Genomic DNA, 20,305 nt, shown 5'->3' with positions numbered 1-20,305 from the left:
TCTTTTTCAATTGTTGCTTTCTGAACTGCAAAGCCAAACGTCAAGTACCTTTCAGCCTTACAGCAGCACATCAAGGCCCCATTGGTAGCGTTACTAGCCTGGGATTTGTTACAAAGTTAATTAGAGACTCAAGCCAGGTGACGAGTGGAAACAAGAAAAACTCTGCGCACAAGCATTTTATTTTTTATTGTTAATTGGCTGGTTTTAGAAAGAACTAATCCATTTCTTAATTGTCTCACTCTGGCATATACACTACTCGACAGTAAAATACAACATGTGGAGTACAAGAAGCTGAAAAGAAGTCGGCCGGTAACTAAGCTACGGTACACTTGCACGGAGACAGCAACAGATGAGCTGCGAGTCACCCTGCATACCACCGACTGGGATCTATTGTTCATCAGCTAATTCACTTGACGAGGCGACGGACATTGTCACTAGTTATTTCAACTTCTTTGTCGACAAAATCATCCCTCTTTAGACACACAAAATCTATCCGAATAAAAAGCCGTGGGTCACAAAGAACTTAGAGATTTACTCAACGAAAGGATGAAGCTCCGATGGAAGGTAAGAAAACAAGGGTGAAAGAGGTACAGAAGTGCATCAAACGTAAAGTCGAAGTATGTCAACAAACATACAAAGACAAATTAGAAAGAAACTTTGCTGAAAATAATTCTGCTGGTGCATGGAAAACAATGCAAATGCTAACTGGATACAGACAGAAGTCGGTGACCCCCTAGTCAGAGGTCACACAAACTTTCGTGGAAGAGTTTAATGAATTGTAGGACTTTACAACTGAGAAAAATGTAGTATGAGTGGGTTGATTAGTGAATTAATAAAAAGGGAGTTTTAACAATGAGATTTGCGTTACTGAACATGAAGTTAGGGTAGTGTTTGGATCATTGAAAACCACCAAAGCACAATGCCCTGATGGTTTATGCAATGAGATCCTGGCTGGGATATTCACAAAACTCTTTCAATGTTCTTTAGACATCGGCTAGATTCCACGACTGTGGAAAACGTAATTAGTTATACCCGTCTCAGAGAAAGAGAATTCAACTGAGCCTAATGACTTTTCGGACCGTCTCACTTAGCTGTAACGTCATGAAATGTTGGAAAGACTAATAATGAAACGCCCTCACAGTATTACAGAACAGTTTATTGACCCCTTGCAGTTCGCTTATAGAGCAGGGAGAGAGGGGGGGGGTTCAAGTTGATGATGCGGTGTTGACATATCTGCAAAAACGTTACTCTCTTTTAGATAAAGATAGACAATATGTGAGATTTAAACTTTTCTAGTGCATTCAACACAAATGTCCCACACTTACTTACAGCTAAATTAATCGCACACGGTGTATCTCCCCGAACTACCCAATGGATTCATGACGTCAGAGGGTGAAGATAGGCGATGTCTACTCAGGGGAAATGATTTTAAGTGCAGGTGCGCCTCAGGGCTGTGTCCGCTCCCCCTGGCTTTTCCCTGTATATCAGCGACTGTCAGAGTATGTCCAGTGATTGTAGGGTCATAAAATATGCGGATGATACTGGCATTACTGCATGGTTACCTGTTAAATGACATTAACTGAATAACAACATTGATTGGTCTAGTAATGCCACAATTGTACATAAGAAAGCAAATTAGAGGCTGTATTTCTTGAGAAAACTGAAGAACCTCAGAGTGGATAAACAATCATGACCTTGATCTATAAATCCCTCATTCAAAGTGTTTTGATGTATAACATAATTTGTTACTTTGCCAATGTTACAAGAATCGATGTGAAGATACTTGAGCAATCTCAGAAAGTTGCTCAGCGGATAATGTATGTATATGTGATCTTCCCGCAAGCAGGAACTCGCGAAAGAAGCCATGGAGGCTTATAGACTCGCAAGCTGACCGAAGCCAATCTCTCGGCACACATCCATTTAACGTCCATGTCGGGAAGTTGTTATTGAACAACACCCTTGCCAGACGACACACATTGCTGTCGGCGGGGAATCGAACCGGGGATCTCATGACTGGGAGACGCCGGCGTAACCACTAGACTATACACTCCGCCGATCGGTGTTCACTTCGATAATCCTCCGATAATCGGTGTTCACTTCCTTCGTTAGAGTGCTTGTATCATGAGAGGTTCTGCAATAAAGTGAAACAAATCATGCAAGACCCAAACATACCCCTTGTTTGAGCACTACATTTACCACCGCTCTGGAGTGCGTTTATGCCCACCACGTACACTTAGGCCCCGCTACATATACTCATTTGTGTATAATTCTATCCATATTTTTTAATTCACGAGTGAGAAGATTTCTTATTTAGGACTTGCTGTATATATGTTTGTATTACTGTATGCGTATCGCAGTATATTGATACTTATACTTTTTTCTTTTGTTTCGTTTGCGACCTGTGTAAGCCGAATTTTTGATTGTGGACAATAAATTCAATTCAATTCAATAACCCCTTTAACTATTTACCAAACAAAAACATCAATATCACCCTAAACATTTGCAGATATGTTGTATGCATTTAACCCAATGATAATATCGATTTAATAAACCCATATCTTCCTTAATTAGATTGTGATACCCATTATTTAGCATTTAACCTTCAAAAATTACAGACAAGCCCAATAGACCACATGAATATTCATGACATGACTGGCTATGTAGCTATGCGTGCAAAGCTTACCATGATGGAGTATAAAGACCATTCACGTTACGGTATACGGTTGACCTTACAGTTTCTTGTATGAGTTTTGAAAAAGTAAAAACACTGTCTTGCCACTTCTAATTTTTATTTTAATCCACTCATTCGAATTATCCAGAAATGCATCTGCAGCTGGAATTTCATCATGAGACCACGAAGATATTTTTCTTACATATTGAGCAGCAACTTCATTGCTTTGCATTTTATTGTATTTTTTTTTAGTTAAATGTACATGGTACATATCCAGCACAGTACCGCAATGCCCGTTCCTCTGTTTGAGTCATTGCTTCAGGAGACACCTGTAAGGTTGTTGCGGGTGTGGCAGGAAATAGTGTCCGGGCGTCTCACGGACACTATTCCACGAGAATTGTGTCCGTAGGACAACTTTCTCGGGGGTGGGGGGGGGATTGGTGGCATGTCACTTTCCAACAAGGTTGCTAATAGGGAGGAAAACATCTTTTCCAGGGCATGCTGTATGCACGGAATATATCTTCTTCTGCTTCCCTCTGAATATCGACCTCATTTAAAAGTTTTTGCCATCTTCTTAACAGTTTGTTCATTGACCTATACTTGAAGAATTCATGCCACGTTTTCCTCTTCACTTTGTCTGAAAATGTGGTCCCTGTTAATTTCTTGGTACATTCGTCGTTAACGACGAATGTTCCAAAAGTTCTTCTGCAAACTTGTAAAACATTTAATCTTTTAAATGAAGTTTCACTTTTCTCGATAGGTGAATCACCTTGATGTGAGTGAGGTCTTCAATTTGAAGAGGTCATCTTCAAATATGTCGCAGATGGCATCTTAAAAAAATCTAACGCAAGAACTGAAGCATCAGCCTTCCTAGGCCTTCCTAGGCCTTCCTAGGCCTTCCTAGGCCTCATTCCTGTAAATGAACGAGTTATGACAATTTTCAAGGAACAAGCTATTTGTCACAATATTACAGATACAAGGCATAAATTGTGTTTCTTGTAACTGATGAGAAGTATATTTCTATCCAGCTTTGGTTTTAAAAGATTCTGCCGTATTTTACAACTTTGAAAGAAAATTCATATACAAGAGGATAAATTTGTTAGTCTTTGGGCCTAAGCGGTACTTTTTCCTCATGGTTTGGCTGATATAAGGAAGAACCCCCTACCCATGATTCCACTACCCAGTGCTCAGTGCAATTTTTGAATTTTGTTGATTTATTTCTTTTATCGAGTCAAATGCTTCCTGATTGCAAAATTGTAGAGAACAATAATACATTTAATAAATATAACTATATAAATGGGGTGCTATGAGGTTCTCTCCCTATGATTTCACAACCTAGTGCAACCCAGTGCACTTTACACTTTACTGAAATTTGCTAAAAACTCTATAATCAAGGCATATGCTTAATGATAGCAACAATTGTAGTGAACAATGAATTACACATATCTTCAGTTCTTACTGTAAACCTTATAGCACATGCTACCGATTTATAGCACGATCCCAGTTTTTACTTTGGCACACAAATTTAAGATTTACAATAGTAACTGTGTTCTCTGTGAGTTTCAGGTCCTGAATGACAGACACACGTATAGCCATATCAACTTGGAATCATGTTGCAGATATGATGATAACCAAATGCACTTTATTTGATAGAAAGTGATATTTGGTTATCGTTTAACTTATGTATTAATTAAACTGTAAATTTGGAATTATATTAATACCAGGGCCCCGTTCCACAAAGACTAACTTACGCTTGATCTTAAGATCAAACTTAAGTTCGATTCTCATGCGATTGATCGTAGCGTAAGTTCGATCGTTAAGTAGCGTTCCACAAAATCAAACTTACGCTACGCATGATTTTAATTAATATTTGGTTAGTGGACGAGGCTACTTTGACCTTTCGTGACCTCAAATCACTTGTGTCTCCGAAGTTTTGACACGGCGAACAACCTGTCGGCGCATTATATGTCATCAAAATGGTGAGTAAATATCAGATAAATGTGTCAGAATAAACATTTAACCACAACCTTTACAAGAATAATCTTTGCCATATTTTATTGCATTGGTTCGTTGTGTGTTACGACTCAAAAACATTGAAAGATCGTCCGCTGACCGCATTTTATCTGCCAACTCGGTAGTCTTTGCGTACGTTAAATTAGTTTAATACAGGCAGTCAGTGTTATATATAGGCTATGTACTAGAGCCTAGAGGAATACCCGGGACAACGTTAGGCCTGCCTACGTCTTTTCTAAAGTTTAGGCCTAGCAGTAACACAAATTTATATGAGCAAATGACTACTGTATAAAGGATAAACTACATAAGTAAACGCCTGTATTATTACACGGACGACTTAGGCTTAGTACTACAAGACTATACAGTATACTTAGGCCTATAACGGTACCCGGCTAATGATTACCAGTGGGATCATTGACTGATATTGATAAATTGTCACAATTTCGTACAAAGGAACTCTGTATGAAGTCCAGACTAAAAAGAGATGTATAGTTATTGCACTTGCACCCCTTATATGCTTAATTCTGAACAAAAGTGAAAGTCACCTACCTAGCCTAACTTTTTTTTAATGTCCACAAAACAAAAATAAAAGCAGTAATAGCCTAGGTCTTCAGGGCCTAACTTACCCACACTAAAGTCTGAGTTGTATACCCTATGTTTCTTTTGGCTGAACTTGAGCTGACCGGGAGTTTACATCCTTATTGATGTAAATGATTTATTTTGGATTGTTTCAGTCTAGGCCTAAAGCATTGTTAAATCGGAAGTCGACATTTTGAAAGGCAACACTGCAGGTAAACAGGGCTTTGGTTATTATAGACCTTCCTTGCTAGGTGCACAATGCAAGCAACTTTATCTGCCCACTTAGCCAAGGCCAGAGTAGCTAAGTCGAGCTGGGACTCTACTACAAAATACAAACACGTTTTAAGTGATCATATTTCAAGGGACATGGCTTGAGAAGTAATTACAATTAAAGCTGTTCAATGGGATGAGCAGCTGTGTGTGCTGCTTGCCTATAGCCATTGACTGTTGGAACTCAAAATAGAGGTCATGGGGTTTATCCTGGTATTACCAAGGCTGGCTCATTAAGTTTTGAGCACAGTGTTCTTGAGTCGTTAATGATAACTTGACAATTTTCACAGTAACCATTTTTCCTAGTCTAACTCAAAAGAAAGAAATCCAGGAAGAAAATTTTTCCCAGCAAGAAATGTTTATTCTTTGCCTGTTTGTCAAAGAAAATCGTGATAAATTGTTTGGTCGAGCTGGACATTGCTTCTGAACTAAAAATGAAGTGGTCAGATTTGAAGATTTTGGCCAAAAAATATCAAAGAGCTAAACATGCAACAGGTAAATAGCATTTATGGGCACCTCACATCCATCACATTTTTCTTGACACATAGTAAAATCCAAATTGATAAACAATGTTCATATCATTTTATTTTAGGTGGAGGGCCAGCAGCTGTATACAGCCCTGTTTACGAGGCCCTGCTCTGGGGACATCAAAGACGGACCCTTTGGCTGCTTTTTAAGCGAGTCATCACAGGTACAATTTATTTTTGATATACATGTTAAAAGACCCAATTTGAATTTGAGTACAAGAAGCCTATGGTTTTTGGTGGAGGTTAAAGGTCATTTGTGATCACCAGAAGTCAAATTGTGAAAGCCTAGAAAAACTTACAGCACTCCAACTTAATATCATGCACAATATGTTTTTGGTACCCTTGATGAATAATTTTGAAAAAGATAAAGGGAATACAAAGGAAAAATAGTTACCTTTTTCCAAAGTGAAAAAAGCCTTTCACAGCATTTTAAATTATATGCAATTATTCTATTGTTACATCTTATAAAGAGGACGGCATCCATAATGGAAGGGTTAAAGGAGTATCTTGTGATTGATCAATTGTTTTCATTTGCTCTATTCACAGGATTCACATGCACCAACAGAAATGTCACCAAACAGGCAGTCAACCCATGCCCCAACAGTTCATTCCAGGCCAAAGAAGCCAGTTATACTGTCTCACTGTTATAATTACACAGCCTACACTATAGTGTACTCTTCTACGTGGAATATAGGCCTATTGGTTTTTTTTACTAATGTAGCTTTATTGCATATACAAGTGAACTACTTCTTGAATAGGAAAACCATCTGACAGGGAGTTGTAGATAATATTAATGATCAAGGATTGTACACTGCCTTTCCAACCATCTTTGAGTTGAATGTAATTTCTGAACCGTTCATTATGTAACAGCATTGTAGGTAAACTTTAGATACTTATTTTTAGCTCGTAAACTATCTGCCTTAGATATTAAATTTCTATCGGGTGTATACTACTGGAACTAAATTGATGGTCAACATAACTTAAATTTCTGCCGTTTTGCTAAGATCATGTGTAGTATCTGTTCTCTTTCGAGGGGAATGGTTATGCACACCCGACGATGATCACACAGTCACAGTTCCGATGCAAGGAGACTAGGGTTGAGAGCGGATCAGTCGTTCGGTAGTTTGGTGTTCGTGCCCAGGTTCTTTCCTGGGTGACTTTTTCTTAAAAAGTATATAACTTAAATAAAATTCAAAATGCGATTTAAAGTTATGTTAGAATGTCAGAAAAATGTTTTTTTTTTGCTCGAATGCATGTGGTATTTGAAAATGCGAAATGTTTGGTTGACATGACATTCATATTCTTTGCTGACACTATATACAGCCAAAACTAATTTGCCTCGTTTTAAGTAAACAAGGATAGGGGAAGAGTTTTGGTTCTATTTGCATGCCATCGCCAAGCAGACATCAAAATTTGTTCTTGAGCTGGCTGTTGACATGCTCAATTTTGGCTTGTGTCCTTGTCTGAGCACTGCAATTAAAGACAGTGGCATAGGAAGGTACTTTTGATTGGGGGGGGGGGCTGAAGACTGATGGCTGGCCTGGGGGAGGGGTCTAGGGGGAGGGGGTGTCCCCCTCCCCTTTGGAATTTTTTTTTGCATTTCCAGGTGGCCGCAGATGAAATTTGGTGCAATATAGCACACTTCAACACCTACTCCATTCTGTAAATAATTTTGCATTTTCACCTGGCCTTTTGGTGCTTCAAATGGAATTTTTCTGCCAAAATGTTCTGAGTAAAATGACGAATGTTACATATCATTTATTGAGATATGAAAAAGGGGTTTTCTGACTTGCGAAGCGGGGGGGGGGGCGGAATGATACTTCTGCCCCACCATATTTTTCACTGGGGGGCTGGCGCCCCCAGCCCCCCCGGTTCCTACGCCCTTGATTAAAGAATAACTATAACTTTGAAGACAGCTGTTTATTTCATTGTTCACTATTAAGTAATTTATGTCTATTTTTGTCCGTATGGTGAACCACAATATACAGTAATAACTGATACTATTGAGTTTGTGATTTTGTGTGTGTGCTTTTTGGACAAATCGAAAGCGGTATATAAATAGATACCATATAGATATGATACCATACCTCGATATGTTTTGGTTTTTATAAGCTTACTTATTAAATGAGGTCTCTTTGAGTTCTGAATAGGCGTCATCAACCACGGCTGTAGAGGATAACCATAGTCCCCAAGAAGTATCCCTTGAAGTTGGTGGTCCTCAAACTGATTGCATGTCTACCTGTACAGCTAACAAATACATACTCATCCGGCCCATAGTTACAACCGCAGATTCCAGTCAATGTCCCATATACTGTACCCACAACCTGCGGAAATCCTGCTACCAAAAAATCATCCCTCGAGCCTTGGTCACAGAGGCTGGAGTAGTTAGGAACTGAATTTCATCATTTCGGATTTGAACGAATGCTTTTGTAACCCTCCTCAATGCCCGTGAGGCAGATGACTTGCTGCATCCGTGTAAAGAGGCACACTCTGCTAAGGCACTTTTTGATCGTAATTCATGAAATCTTAGTGCATTGATAACCTGCAAACTGGCCGACAGAGCCCTACTTCTGTTGGTGGGATGTTCTAACTTGGCCAAATTCATACAGCCTAGCCTAGTATACCTTTATCTTTGGTATCATTATAAAATTCAAAAGGCTGCCGTCTGTCTCTGAAAATTCTCTCTCTTGGTAGAATTCGACGATAATTACGTTGTTGACCAGCTTGCTGATACAAATATAACGCCATTTGTGCACAAGTATATAAAATTTACATTTTATTACATCTATATGTAAACTGTAAGAAACTAAACAAATTGTATATCAATTGCTTACCATAGCAAAGTATCATACTTGCGAATGATCTGGATCACTACTTAAAGTTACGCATGATCGGATCAAACTTACGCTTGATATCAAGCGTAAGTTTCTTTGTGGAACAGAGATAAGTTTGATATCAAACTTACGCTCGATCAGCTGACTTACGCACGATCGATCAAACTTAAGATCAAGCGTAACTCTTTGTGGAACGGGGCCCTGAGGTAACAGACTCTCAATCTCCCCATACTGTACATGACATATGATGTTATAGTCAAATCCTGCATCTTTATCGAGTGCTCATACATTATACAGTGTTTATGTAGACATTCACACTTATTGTCACATAGTCTGTGAAAACTGTACTTAATTTTCCTTCTGTCAAACATCCAGTGATACCCAATTTTTTGTAGAAAATTGATTTCAGGTCATTTACAGTACAAACTGTATCACGCAGTTGCCTGGTACAAATACATGAACATGATTGGTTGAAACAAACTAAATATTCATCTGCTCTGCAAGGGAGATACAAGTCATTTTGTTTTGATGAAACAGACAACTGAGATACACAGTATCACAGCATGTTACAAGTTGACATTTTTTTCTTCTTGATTATTAGAAAGAAAAAACAATAGGCTATTGTCTTAAAACATTTTGGTCTTAAACAGCAGCTGCTACTCTTGGGGTTATATCTTAAATATGAGGCATTCCATGCCTTCCAAATGGAATATATCCATCAAAGATTATCGTCTTGAAACCAACATCAAATCTCTAAGAAAAGATAATCAACTTTGTCTGATATGTTCTATTTGTTGGGCTGTCATTAATTATTCACCACTGAAGATATGGACATGAAGTCATGTTGCATTTACTAATATTTGTAAATATTAGAGCAAAATTAAACTTTACCATAACAAGGCTCTCATTTAATAGCTTCATTAATTTGTCTGTCAACTTTGGTTGGTTCGCATTTTGTTTGATCTCTAGAGTAAGGCAAATATATCACCAAAAACAGAACTAGTAAATTGTTTGATACAGGTGACAGATGCCTACAGTGTAGTTACGACCTTCCTTACCGGTTTCGAACCTCTGGACATACAATCAGCTTCCATACAGTAGCCTAGTGGTTAGGGTGTCTGCATATAAAGAGGGAGGCCCCGGTTCGAATCCCGGTGGAGGCTGGTACAGTAGTTTTTACACTGTTCTGGATTTTAAACTCACTACAATTTCAACTATATATATATTCATTTGCCTTTGTCGTTTACCTCCATTTCATTAGCAAAGTCTGCTCAAATTTCAAAGTATCTCTTTTCGAGATCCGGCTTTAGGAATCAGAAATGATTTGGAGTTGGTTAGCATCATGTTTGATCTCTAGAGTAAGGCAAATATGTCACCGAAAACAGAACTAGTATTGTTCGATACAGGTGACAAACGCCTACAGTGGAATTACGACCTTCCATACCGGTTTCGAACATCTGGACATACAATCACCGTGGTCAGGGTGTCTGCATATAAAGCGGGAGGCCTGGGTTCGAATATCGGTGGAGGCTGGAGTTTTTTTTACTGTTCTGGATTCTCCAACTCACTACGATTTGAGTTATATATATATATTGATAATATAGAAAAGTGTCTCTCTGCGTGAGGAAAATGTCTCATATCGGACAATGTCATTAAAATTGTTTATTGTTTAACATTCAGCTGCTATTAAAAAAAATGTATATAAGGCTGGATGTTATCTTTGTTGGCACATAGGCGCTGACTTTTTTGAAGTACAGTAATTACTTTCATGGGAAGTTTGATTAAAATGTCCTGAAAATTGAACATGAGCACTGTAGAGCTCTGTCCTGCATGTATTGATTTCTATTTGTGATGATTTTCGTTGACCCAGAATTTCTTGGAGGGTGCCAAAGAAGCTGGATTCAGCCATTTTGAGGTGATTGGTCGAGATCCGAGGGTTCTACCCATGAGGATAAGTAAGAGACATGACATTCCATACCATCATTTCTTCGTGTACAAAGACTACCTGATTCAGCTGGTCATCTTTTACCTACGGAACGACAGTTACTTCTGGCACGGGAAGATTGATTGGTCCCAGGTCAGTCAGACGGGAAGCTGGATGACCAAACAGTGGAGTCATGACCAGAAACTTTATGGGAACAGAGGGGAAGGTGCATATGATAAGTAAGTCACAATGGTATCAATTAACCCCCCACCCCCCTCCCCCACTCCCCACCATCCCCTCGCTACACAACGCATGAGCTATAATCACCTCCAAATCTCCTTCGTGGTTTATTGTTGTTAAATAGGTTCCTATTTGTATTGTCTTTGTACCTCTGCCGAATTCGCATTCACTTAAAAACCGATTTGAAACATCATATGGACCTTCAAATCCACAAAGGGCACAGAGCTCGTTCACAAAACAAAGAGAGGACTTTGTTCAATGCGACCTGTATCCAGTCTGAAGGATGGCTCTCACAGGTACCTCGTGAACAGCGGGCCAATCCCTCTACTAACATTTCGGGACCCCTGCAAAACTTGAACCAAGCATGCTAGAGACACACCAAGTACGAAGGCTTTATAATTTCAGCCCAGTACTGTACTGTATCATGTAGCATCATACTTCTGATGCCAACCTGGCATACTGTATAATAATATTTAATAATATTTGCTTTTTATATAGCGCTTTACACCAGCGATAGGTCTCAAAGCGCTTTACAGACGTTATATTACCCCTGGTCAATGATAACCTGTCCCAGAGACAATCCCTCCAGTCGGCAGCGGTTATATACTGCGCCCAATGACAATTTACCTCACAGGTACCCCATTGAACCCCTGGATGGAGAGAGGCAAGTGAGATAAAGCATCTTGCTCAAGGACACAAACGTAATGAACTAGGCATGAATCGAACCAGCAATCCTTGTATCACGAGTCCGACGCCTTAGCCAAGTGGACCACCACGCTTCAACAGACTGTTAGACTCAATTGGATGTGGACATACAGATTGCTTCATTCGACAGCTCGAGACAGATGGAGACATAATTCAGCAAAATGGCTTGTATCAAATACTGCATGTATTGGAACAGTACCTCAGCATCACATGAATAATAGATACCTGTGGAAATATATTTTAACTGTCAGTTCACCCTGTAGTGTACATCAGAAATAGCTACTCTAAGTTTGTGGTATTTAAATAACCTGTGTGAACCTAAACCCCCCCCACCCCCCCTTAAAAAAAGGAGAGAGTGTTATACGTATGTCTTCCACAAACTGGGCATGTTATATATGTCTGTATTGTAACCATTTCACATCCTAAGAATTTCACCTAAGCACAGTATGAACTCAATAATGCTGTTTGGTTTGCGAGCAGGAAACCTTATTAATGTCAGATCTGACTGACTATATTCAGAAATTAGGTTAAGTATCGGCAGATTTCACAGAGAGGAAGGAACATCCTTAAAGTGGGTCAAGTGAGGAAAAATACAAACCATCTGATTTTAACTTAAAAACAAAAAATAATGAAATAGAATATAAAAGAAAAGGTAGAAGAAAAAAGGGCGGATAGAACAAAGAATATAAGGAAAACAAACACTGATAAAAAAATAAAGAAAATAATTACAAAATTTAACAAAGGTAACAGGAAAGGTTGGAAAAACAACTTCTAACAGATATCAAAGAATAAAAAATTACGGATTTAAAAAAAAATTAAACAAGGAAGAAGGCAGAAGACAAAGCAGATGATGAGCTTTTCAAAGGACAAAATAGAACTATTAATTCAATGAAGAGTGTTCAATGTTTATGAGGAGCAGTCTCTCCTGTAGATAAATAAAACTGCTTGTCTCCCGTGCAGCTGCCTTTTGTTTTTATACATTTTTAACCTAATTTTCACAGAAGTCGGCTTTACTATACAAGAAAAAAGACTTATTTGCCTCACGGCAAATAATTGCAATGTTTAGTCCTGACCGATCATGTACAAAATTAGGTTAAAGGCATTGGCTGATTTCACTAATATGGAAGAACCATATTCTTTAGGTAAAAGTTGATATGCATAAATATTCAAAAATTTGGGTGGGGATGGGGAGGGGGGTGGGGGGAGGAAAGGAAATGACTGGAAGATGAATTTTCTCAAGGACACAGTTAACTCTATAAGTGGAAAACAAAGAGAGAAAAATGTCAAGTACGTCTATATAAGTATGTATACGAACGTAAGGCAAAGGGACAGTCCCCATCGTTATCACTACAATTCATGACAACAAATTCCACTGACGTATATTGTATAAGTAGAATTCATAAAGTAACAGGATACCCTGGGGATATATTCACAATTTGTCTTTTTCATCTCATTTTTTATATGCAGAATGGAATTTGCCGAGGTAAAGGTCGATAACGTCTACTTTATGGTCCCTAAGTATCCCAAGAAGTTTCTAAATCAGATCCAACATTCTACATTCCTGGAGTGCAATTACGAGAGAGCTGCGAAATTTGTCTCGCGTCACTATGACGACGGCGACGTGGTCGGCGAGAGATTTCGATCTAACGCGAAAGACATCCTGATAGCAGGGGCGGCAGTCTTAGACGAGTTAGGGATTCCATTTTGGCTTAGCAGTGGCACTTGTCTCAGTAAGTATGAAAGGAGGAGATAAAATGCAAGTAAATGTGTCCTTTTTTAAATCTTCTTATTACTCTTGTGTTTACGTTGAGATGATAAGTGTAGAGTTCTTCCTATTTAATGAAAAGGAGTTTCCCGAGGATTCCCGGTCGTAGCAGGAGCTTCTTCAGAGCACCGCAGTTTGAAACATCAGGCCCTCTTATTTACCTGCACAGGCTTTTACAGTTGATATGCGGTCTGTTATCAGTTATGTCTCTTTCATAGAGAAGATTGAAGCCCCCCTCTGAAGAAGATCCTGCTAGGATCGAAAGTTCAGGCCCTCTTACTTTTACACATATCTCTTACACAGGCTCTTTAGTGGATGAGCAGTTTGCTAACAGTTATTGTATTATTTTATTTTTATTTTCATAAAGAAGAGTTGAGTTTGTCTTCAGCATATGCCATTGAAATTGTAGCATTGTTTCTGAGTGTGTGAAACATATTTGTTTGACTGTATCAATTTAATACTTGGAATTTATCGGCAGAATGGGCGGAAGTGAATCGTAGTTCACATCTATGATCTACCGTAGTTAACGCTTACAAATATTGTTGTCAGCAGAGAAGTCAGTGGGATAATGTTGTTATATCGGATTTCTTGTACATTTTTAACGTCATAGACTGGGTTTGCACCTATCTAGGTTGTTCCAAACAGTATATCTAAATATATTGACTTTTTATCAAATATATTCATTGATACCAATTTCACCAACCTGCCTCACCAGTGTAACCATTTTAAATCTACACATGTATGTCAATTAACCTGAATAAACTTTTACTTCCCCCCACCCCACCCCCACCCCCGAAGGGTTCTGGAATGATTGAATGCTCCCTATAATCATCTCCATGACAACAGCTGGTTCTAGATCACTTTAGTGCAATTTTGCGGTCATTTAAGGATTTGTTTTATTTGACTTCTTCCTCAGGCTGGTTCAGAGAATGTCGTATCATTGGCCATAGTTTAGATGTAGATTTTGGGATGAAAATAGAAGACTATAGCGTCCGTCTGATACCGGCAATGGAGATGGCTGGACTGATGCTGGTACATCAGTTTGGTAAGGTAAGAAATTTTACTACTTTTCCCATTCATTTTCTATCCTTAATTTTTCAATTTTTTCCTCCTCTCTCTTTAGTTGTCAAACGTTTCTTTTCTTTGTTTTTCATCCGATATTTTGGATTGGCTCTTTTGAAAACTACACTGTGGTTGTCAGTAACTAGTACTAATAAAATGCAATATTAAATAATAAAAAAAATAAAAAAAGAAGATAATTAGTGGTATATATATGTTAATTCAGTTTTGTCATCATTACATCATTTGCTGTCATTTAACCCTAAAACAGATACAAAGCAGTTTATTTGCATCTTCTACTTACCTAACTGGAATGAATTGTTTTCTTTTTTGGTAAGACGAACAGGCTTCTCTCACAACGTGTTTTTCACCAAGAAAAAATTGTTCCGAGACATATGCTGCAGTTCACACAGTTACGTGATACTTCATATTAAAGATTGTGATTTCAAGGTGCTCATTTCATGTACATAAATTTTGTTGTTTTTTGGAGAGTTGAACATGACCTCGTAGCAATCGTGACAACTTGTGAGGACTTGCAGGCCTTCGCTTTACGGTGCTAGAGCCCTTTTTTCGCCCCCCTTGATTGTGTCTCCGATTTCATGAAGCTGATTTAGCCAATAATTGTCAAAACGCTTTTAGTAAATTTGGCTAAACACTAAAGTGGAGGATGGTTTACATTTATGAGTCAGGATATACAGTAGCACGTCTAATAATGTCGAGCCAATTCAAAGCAGTTGGTCGTGGTACATCTCAATAAGTACTAGAAATTATACGAGCCTAGTAGGTTCTGTCACAATTCGTTCTTTCTGTTGTAACTCATTGTAATAAAGTGCATTGAAGGCAGACAGTGAGAGTACATGTGTAAAGCAGTGTCATGTGAGTATGTACAAGTAGTGTGAGTATGTGTACAACAGTGTGATGTGAGTATGTGTACAGTGGTGTGAGTATGTGAACAACAGTGTGAGTATGTGTACAACAGAGTGAGTATGTGTACAGCTGTGTGATGTGAGTATGTACACAACAGTGTGAGTATGTGTACAAAAGTGTGAGTATGTGTACAGCCGTGTGATGTGAGTACAGTATGTGTACATCAGTGTGAGTATGTGAACAACAGTGTAATATGTGTGCAACAGAGTGAGTATGTGGACAGCAGTGTGATGTGTGAATGTACAAAAGTGTTAGTATGTCCAACAAGTGTGACGTGAGTATGTGTACAACAGTGTCAGTTAATATAGTAGAGTAGAATTCCCTTGTTATGAGGACAAATACTGTATGAGTACAAGGCTTTATTAAAATGTGAGTACAAGTTGGTCCTCTTGCTCTATGTATCGCTACAATATTTCCAAAATGCACCGAGTAGGAGTATGAGTACGAATGTATGATTAAGAGTACTCAGGCAATAAGTACTCGGGCAATAAGTACTCGGGCAATAAGTACTCGGGCAATAAGTACTCGGGCAATAAGTACTCGGGCAATAAGTACTCGGGCAATAAGTACTCGGGCAATATGTACTCGGGAAATAAGTACTCGGGAAATAAGTACTCGGGCAATTATACCAGAATATGAATATGAGGGACACAAAGTATGAATTTCTACTTTTCCAGAATGATACAATTGTCTGGTAATGAGCCTAATTTTACATGTTAACAATAACAGCTCTTACGAGACGTTTTATCTGCAAAGTTAGGCGGGGTTACATGTCGTGTTGCTGCCATTAAAAACCTGTACAGGTACACCCCTTCGGAACAAAAATAATTGTGTTTCAGAGAAGCAAGACTTTTGGTAAAATGGATACAGATTCAGAGTATCACCTTTTGAAACTATGAAAACTACGATCAACTTTAAATATTTTGTGTTTCAAGAGTTTCTGAAACTGTATCACAGTGTTAGCATGCAATCATTTATGCTCTAATGTGACAAGACCTGGGTTTCAGTGTACAGTTTATTAATTAATTGTACCTGATTATGAAATCAGTAGATGGAAGATGAACTAACGGTATATTTGAACTATAAAAGAGAGAAAATTGTTAATTGCAATTAAAGAAAATATTCAAACTGGATGAGACATAAACAGAGGAATTTGTTATTGACAAGGAAGTCAGAATTAATAAAAAAGCCCAGTGTGAACTATTGATATGTTTAATAGTGAGACTTAAAGGATTGGTTCAGGTGTTTGACTTGTCTTTTTTGTATGAAAGAGCACAAAAAGACAAAAGGAACAGTGAAGGAACTACCATGATAGCATGCTCTGTTAAGGAGATATGACACTTTGAAGATATCAAAATTTCTGTTGAAAACGAATGGTGTAGAAAGACTTGGAGGGTGTGAAGTCACATCCTCACTTCCTTAACATTTGTGAATATATTTCTTAAAAATTATTTACATTTTTTAACACATTTGAAAATAATATAATCAAAAAGTCTTCAGATGTTTAATCTCAAATACTTCCTTTGACAAATATGAGATCTCCTGACATATTTTTTGGTTGAAAAGTCATGAAATCTCACAAAATATTTAGAGAAAAAAACAAAGACTTTTCAGGAATGTGAGGATGTGACATCACAGCTAGTCAGATTACAGCAGTTTCTACACAATCTGATAAAACTTTACATTGAACATCTCTTTAACCAAAAAAGGTATTTGAACAGTTTTTTCAACCTTGTGTTTCTTTTATTGTCCTCTTTCATATAACATAAACATGTATGACAACTGAACCAATCCTTTAAGCATATCTGCATGATTTCGTTTTTAAGATAAACTTCCTATGAACCTAACATAATGTAAATCTTTATAAAGTGTAGTCATAAATTTTATGAAACTATAAAATTGATACAATTTTCTCTCTGCCTTTTGTGTTCCTCAGAGGAGTGATAGCTACGAACTTTCGTTTGTGAAAGATCAACTCAAATTGGATATATTCTTTTTCTATGAAGAAGGTAATACTCTATGGAACGGGGGATCGGACACAAGTACCGGCGAGAAATACAAGTAAGAGGGTTGACAAGGTGGAGGCGCATCATAACTGCTGGGGAAAGGGGGAGGAGGGAGGGGGCTGCTTTGTTTGAGGGAAGGGAGGCTGTTAATGGAGGATAGATATGGCTCCATGTTACTGAACAACTTCTAAAGCAAAGAAGACTTCAGGCGCGTAGCCAAGGGGGGGGGGAGGGCGAAGGGGCAGCCGCCCCCCTTGAGCATATTTTAAATTTTTTTTTAATGTTTTTATGATATGGTTAGTATTTTCAAAAGAGAAAATGCTAAGATGCAATTTAATACAAGGCCTGGGAAGTGCCATTTCCAGCGATCTGGGAGGCATTTTCAGCCAAAATTTTCTTGTACGCTTCGCGCCAACCATGGTGGCGCTACGCTTAGATAGTTTGCAATGCCGAATCTACAGTTTTGTCCCTCCCTTGGCAAATTCCTGGCTACGCGCCTGAAAGAAGTTTTATGTTTTCGGTCAGCAAGTTTATCAAACCTACGGATGATCGTCATCTGTATGGCTAATTTGGTCGACACCCAAAATCGAATGCATTTGCATATATTACACAGTATTGTTGAATTGGTCTAAGACATTGTTCTAATCTCTCTATTCTTTAAACATAGCAAAGTGAGAAAAAAATTTACCTAAAATAATAATGATAATCCAATATGAGTCCAACAAAAATAATATGCTGCAAATACATGGAAATTTCTGGATTACTAGAAAGGACATATGAACTGTTTAGAGAGAGATGCTAAATATTACATTGAAAGAACCTTTCAAGCTGAGTGCAAAATTCTGCTTAAAAGTCATTAATTTTCTAATAGAGCTGTATTATTTCAAAATATGTTTAGCCTCCCTCTTTCCCCTCCCACGGCCAAATCGTTTGGCCTTGATATCACAAATGCCTCGGGGCTTCATTCAAGTTGGATTGAGTTGAGTTTAGTTGTTGTGTTTGGAATAAATGGAATCCCTTTGTTTTTGGACTAGTTGATAAACAATTTAATACTTTTATGGGTGGGGTATGTTTAACATATCCCACCCATAAAAGTATTAAATTGTTTGAGCATAATATGCTCAATCCTTAAAAATCGTGAATCCCGCCCAGCACTATTTTCATCTAAAATCCCGACATTCCTAACAACATATTCAACATAAATTGGGCCTAGCCAATGCCAAAGTCATACAGACTAATAATGCATCAGTTACGCATGAGAGAAACATGACTTACGGCTCTCAATCGGTCCCTTGTAAAATCTTTTACCAGGTATGTAATAAATTTCACTAAAAAAAAAATTAAAAATGCAAATTGTTAGCAAAACTAGTACTTGTGCTTAAAAAGCTACACAAGTGCCAGCATTTGGCATCTGAGCACTTTCAAAAATCACTTCCAGGAAATCCTGGGCAAATCCCTGCATATAGCTATCTGAAATACTTTCTACGGATTTATTTTTCAGATACATTTTTCCGTGGTTCGATCTCTGCTGGACTGAGTTTATCGGAATCAAAGTAAGAGTGCCTTGCCAAACTCTGTCGTACGTGGAAGCCAACTACGGAAAGTCTTGGAACACCAAGGTGACCAGCTGGAACTGGAAGAGTAACCCCCCAATGTCATACCCAACGGTCAGTGGCCGAAAGAAGAATGGCCGGAAGTCATGCAAGTCTTTGAAATTATCGAGGTAGAAGAAAGTTAAGATTTTTACCGAATCCACTAGATGTAAAGATTTGCGGGGAAAATGGAGTATGAAGAGAAGGAAAGATTATCACACCGAGTATTAGAAACGATTGAAAATATCATTGATTTGCTGAAATGAAGCAAAAAGAGAAGAGAACCGATGAAGCATTTGGAAAAGTCCATTCACAAAAGCGATTAAACTGCCCATTTGTAGCGAAAAAAAGTGGTAATCATGAACTTTGTTTATTACACCGTGCCATTGATTTTTTTTTACACCAAACAATGGTTGAAAACATGGTTGGTTTCCATCCTAAACACTGACAGCCAAGGAGGAAATTGTACGAATGTTTAATTCTCAAGAGCACTTCATAATGAGTGAGAGATAAATTGTTTCGGTTGCCAAACTTGCCTAAATTGGTGACAAATATTTTTTATAAATGGATCTTAATGTAGATAGGCATTTACTGCATGTCAAAAAGCTATTAAAAAGCAGTTGAAAAAACCCCCAGAAAACGACAACAAAATTGTTACTAAAAAGTGATAATTTAAATGATGCAGGATTAAACCTACTCATGCTGCAAACATTCACAGCCATCTTGGTACTTCCATTTTACTTTTCTCCCCAAGGTTGATATTTCCTTTAATTCCCCCTCCCCCCTCCCCCTACCCACCCTTTACCACACCCCATGTTTGTTGACCAGTGTAAATGACAACTTTAACCAAAATTTAAAGAGCTTGACACAGTCAATATTTTTATAATTCCCTCCACTCTCCCCCCCATGTTTGTTGGCCATTGTAAATGACAACTTGCAACCAATCTTTAAGAATTTGACACGATTTTGTAGTAATTGTAACTAAAGAAGTTTGGTCTTGCCATAAGTAGTTTTGACATTTGAAAAATCCAGCTAGGATTATTATGGTTAATGGTTTGATTAAATTGTTGCCAACTGGGATCAATCTTTGTGTTTCTTCTCTGGAAACAATTTGGAAATATCACATCTCTGTCTTGATTCTCTTTCACTCGATTGAAGTCGTTTAATACGTCATCAGGTGAATACCGAGAGGA

The 20,305-nt window shown here is 38.1% G+C and overlaps 1 protein-coding gene across 1 annotated transcript; it reads left to right on the top strand.

Moving 5' to 3' along the window:
- The first annotated feature begins 10,737 nt into the window (after positions 1-10,737).
- Positions 10,738-19,946, top strand: LOC139978717 (ribitol-5-phosphate transferase FKTN-like). Its single transcript, XM_071989170.1, has 5 exons — positions 10,738-11,057; positions 13,231-13,493; positions 14,445-14,578; positions 17,451-17,575; positions 19,022-19,946. The coding sequence occupies exons 1-5, from the start codon at positions 10,840-10,842 to the stop codon at positions 19,245-19,247; spliced, it is 966 nt and encodes a 321-aa protein (XP_071845271.1). The 5' UTR covers positions 10,738-10,839; the 3' UTR covers positions 19,248-19,946.
- The last annotated feature ends 359 nt before the right edge of the window (positions 19,947-20,305 follow it).

Source organism: Apostichopus japonicus, chromosome 2 (assembly GCF_037975245.1).
Source record: "Apostichopus japonicus isolate 1M-3 chromosome 2, ASM3797524v1, whole genome shotgun sequence".
NCBI lineage: Eukaryota > Metazoa > Echinodermata > Holothuroidea > Aspidochirotida > Stichopodidae > Apostichopus > Apostichopus japonicus.
Note: the sequence above shows the minus strand (reverse complement) of the source record. Positions and strands in the feature narration are given on the sequence as shown.